The sequence below is a fragment of the Atta colombica genome, unplaced genomic scaffold (genome assembly GCF_001594045.1).
Source record: "Atta colombica isolate Treedump-2 unplaced genomic scaffold, Acol1.0 scaffold15, whole genome shotgun sequence".
NCBI lineage: Eukaryota > Metazoa > Arthropoda > Insecta > Hymenoptera > Formicidae > Atta > Atta colombica.
The window spans coordinates 663,054-667,473 of record NW_017259239.1 but is presented as its reverse complement, the minus strand read 5'-3'; the positions used below and the strand labels follow the sequence as shown (position 1 = coordinate 667,473).

At 32.3% G+C, this 4,420-nt stretch overlaps 1 protein-coding gene across 9 annotated transcripts in view; it reads left to right on the top strand.

The window, feature by feature from the left end:
* LOC108685265 (guanine nucleotide-binding protein G(q) subunit alpha) overlaps positions 1–4,420 on the top strand; it is a 41,540-nt gene that overhangs the window by 29,342 nt on the left and 7,778 nt on the right. For 5 of the 9 annotated variants that reach the window (XM_018189972.1, XM_018189966.1, XM_018189969.1 and 2 more), the window contains exons 2-4: positions 1,669–1,853; positions 2,853–3,007; positions 3,752–3,880. In XM_018189972.1, the coding sequence (XP_018045461.1) occupies positions 1,669–1,853; positions 2,853–3,007; positions 3,752–3,880 (469 nt within the window). The remainder of the gene's footprint in view (positions 1–1,668; positions 1,854–2,852; positions 3,008–3,751; positions 3,881–4,420) is intronic. The other 4 variants (XM_018189968.1, XM_018189967.1, XM_018189971.1 and 1 more) reach the window with 1 other exon arrangement.

Sequence of the window (4,420 nt, the reverse complement as noted above, 5' to 3'; positions counted from 1 at the left end):
CTACCTCCACTTGCATCTAGCCGGCGTAATCACCCCACCGTTTTCCAGAAGCGGACAAACTTCGCGCGACTCGCGAGATGCAAAGTCATAAATGTGTCGAGAAGCTAGCTGATATCAGAATTTTTTCACAATTAATATTTATATATATTATATATTGTAGAGGAGAAGGTGCAAATATTATGGCATTTACGTTCTATACAATAACTTGGTTAATAATAAAAATATTTAAATTTGAAATTTAACGATTACATTCGCCAAAGCATTGTTCAATCGATTCAAAGTTACGAAACATTTATTAGATACTTAACACACTATTTGTAAAAAATAGGGTAATGTGTGAGCCTTCCACAAATATAGATTTCAAAAATTGATTTTCTTTAAAAAACGATATTTGTTACAAAATAAAAAACAAGAAAGTAAAATATTGTAGAATGTATGCAAATGTATATGTATATGCACACACTTTTTCCGCATAGAATTGTTCAGTACTAAAAATCTATAATATATATAATATAAGCTATAGGTAATATAACAGAAGAGCTACAATCGATTTATGGAATAATTTGATATAAAAATCTCGAAAAAGAGGTCAACAAGCAACATGTATAGGAGGCCACATTAGCAAAATGCCATGCCATTATTTAATTTATTCGCATGTATACTAAGTAAAATGTTAAATAACAAACAACACACTCAAGTTTGCATATATTCGTGTAATAGTACGCTCAAATTTAAAAAGAATGGGAAAGTAGGTATGTGTAATTAAATATACCTTAATCTATATTTGCCGTACCATCTTCTCTTTTATATAGCGGAACTTGTTAAATTTTATATACATGTACGCATAGATGTTGTTAATTTGCAATGTTTCGTTGTGTTATGCCGATTAAATGAAAATAATTAAGCTGGTGGTGCTTGTTTTCCTGCTGGATTGCCAGCTTGATTGGACAGAGCAGTCAGCACCGCAGCCAATACGCTAGCAAAATTCTAATTTAGTTAGCAATCCAGTAGGAAAACAAGCATTATGTGCCGCTGGCTTTAATCTTAATAATGAACAGTATATTGTATTGTTAGATACCAAAGAAATTATAGTAATACAATCTTTTGAGTTAACACAGTTTATTATTTTTAACTTAATTTGAAACAAAATGTATATCATTTCTGTGGCTAGCTTTCAAAGTAAATAATGTCCATATTGATATATGTACTTAGTAAATAATAAACTAAATTCAAGTCAAATACGTTTGCTTGAATTAAATTGTTTGACTCCATTATTTTATTTAAATTAATGTCATATTTTTGCGTAGGAGCAGTGGCAACCTATAGAAGTAATTAAAAATAATTCAAATTGAGTATAATTTGACATAATAAGTTTAATAAGGTGTCTCTCTATATTTCGATATCATCTGTTCGGTATCTTCTTTATTAATAATTTGAAAACGGCACTCACGCGTCATGATTGAAAAGTTAAATATTATATTATCTAAATAATTTGTTAATTATTTACTATAATTTAATCGCTAGAAATTTTGCGTTTCGTTATCTTATATAAAAGTTTTAAATACATCCGATCGGAAATCTCGGTACAATATCTCATTCCCTAAAAGAGAAAAACCGTTACTTATTTATTTACTTTAATAGCGAGCTAACAAAGAAACTTTGTCATAGGAACCGGCGAGTCGGGCAAGTCCACCTTCATTAAACAGATGAGGATTATCCATGGCTCCGGCTACTCGGACGAGGATAAGAGAGGATTTATCAAACTTGTGTACCAAAACATTTTTATGGCGATGCAGTCCATGATTCGGGCGATGGACCTCCTGAAGATCCAGTATGGCGATTCCTCGAATATAGTGCGTATCATTCACATTTTATCGATTGCTCATAATTAATAGATCTATGCAAAGAAAAATCTTTGAATTTTATAGCAATAAATAAATATCGCAAACTACATCACATGTATATTTTAAAACAAAATGAAAAAATTATAAGAGATTACAGTTTTTTTCTGTTATATTTAAAATAATACAAAAAGTTTGATGATTTAAAACCTGGTTAAAATATTATTTCGGTTAAAAGTAAATGTATTTTAAGATAAAATGAGAAAATTTTCATTTAAACCATAAAATTGTATTATTAAATGTAAATATTGACTTTATTGAACTATTTCATATGTAACGTTCATTTTTGTACAGAAAGTACTATGGCATTAAATTTCTATGGCATTTTGGAGCGACACTAGATGTAAATTTATGGTTTTATTGCAGTGTCTTTGAGAAAAATGTTCTCGTTGTACCAACAAGAAGTACAAAAAAATGTATTCTGATTTTATCAATCAGAATTTTGGTTATCGTAAACGAATAATGTAATTTCTAATTACATCGTGCTAGATTAAAATAGAAATGTTTAATAAATTTAATTACAAGTATCTGATTTGTACTTTTTTGATCGAATCAGAATTTTTTCCAATTAGTGCCATATAATTTTTTTCCAGAGCCAATATAATAAATATTACATTTCACATTATAATTTTTGCTTTCTTTAATTAATTTACTGATCCTATCACTTGTTATTTAATTTAACACGGTTCCGAGATATATATCTGATGTACACATCAGATATACCAAATGCTTTAAATCTGCTATTGCGATCATATGCAGGTCAGACTTCGCATTAAAGGGTTAATTAAAGCGTTAACTGTGCTGCACATGAGAAGGTTAACGATAATTTCATATCGCATACTTGATATCGGACATGCCGATATGTCAAACCGGAAACTTATAAATTATACATTGTAATATCGCTTCGTCATTTCCCTAGGTTCATACGTTTTTTCTTCCTCTTCCTTTCAGGAAAAAGCGGAACTGGTGCGGAGCGTCGACTTTGAAACGGTGACGACGTTCGAGAGCCCGTACGTGGGGGCAATCAAGGACCTGTGGGCGGACGCGGGTATACAGGAGTGCTATGATCGTAGACGGGAATATCAGCTCACGGACTCTGCCAAGTAGTAAGTATTTCGACTGTACTACGCCTTTTTGTCGCGAAACTGATGCTTGTCCACGTGTTTTATCGAGAGATTATCCTCTCCTTCATCTATCTATAACATCCTCAATTTCCTCACCGAAAAAACTTATGTAACAGGACGATTCAACACTAATCTTTTTCTCATTGATTCATTTTCAACAAATTGAGAATTTTTCTCTTGAGAAAAGCATCAAGACTCTTGACTTCTGCGTTCTTACAAACAAATTTTATCTTATCAATTCGTTTATACAATTCTGATCAAATGAAAGGAGACATTAAATTATTGAGGGAGACAACAAATATTTTTTATTAGAACTGTAATACGATACATATGAAAATACTTTGTATCTTCCGCCTCCAGAAAACACACACACACGCGCGCGCGCGCGCAAACATATCCAAACAATTCCTTTCCAAAAGGGCTTCGGTCAGTTTTTAATAAAGACTGCCTTTTAACATATTTTTCTCTCTGAAGAAAAAGAGAATGATATTTGACTTAAGATCTTTCAATAAGCTCTTCATTTTCAAAGATTTTACCGAGATTTGTCTCTGAATCTTGTTTAAACACGTGTTTATCTTATTCTTCTTGCGTTTGCGTTTCGAAGCAATGCTTCTGATATTCACGCGCGCACCGGACACGATTTAATTCTCTCACGGTGGCTTTACTTCCTTTCTCTCCTCTTTTCCTCTTTCCTATACATCGCGTATTGAGAACACGATGTTTCAGTTACCTAATGGAGATAGATCGAGTCGCGGCACCAAACTACCTCCCCACAGAACAGGACATTCTTCGTGTGAGAGTGCCCACCACCGGTATAATTGAATATCCCTTTGACTTGGAAGAGATCCGATTTAGGTATGTGGTCGACCGATGAAGATGATGAAAGAAGGAGAGAGCTGCCTGTGCCTGCAAAACCACCTGCATCGGACCGTTTCTGCATTATTTTTGTCTTCTATAACTTATTCGTTGCACCTAGGATTCGTTGTTCAATTAAGTGTTCACCTATTCCCCGTTCACCTATTCCACGCAATGCTATTTAAACCTGTGACTTTCTTCTGTCAAATATAAACAAAACTGACGACAGGATTTTTTAATTCGCTAAAAACTGTAGTCGCGTTCATTACCGTGTTAGATGATCGAATTGATTTAATTGAATTGTATAGATGAAAATGAAAAATTTTTTCTGCTTCATAAAGATCTAAAACAGATCTATAGCAGACTACAGTTTCTTTTCTTTGGTATCTAATGTTGATAAAAATTACAACGTGCGTAATTACTTTATATATATGTGATATTTAATTTAATTTTATCTTTTATTTGAAATCTATATATATTAGGTGTAGTAAAAAGAAATCCATTATTTTTCCTTGTTCCCCCAATTTCATGCAAAAATAA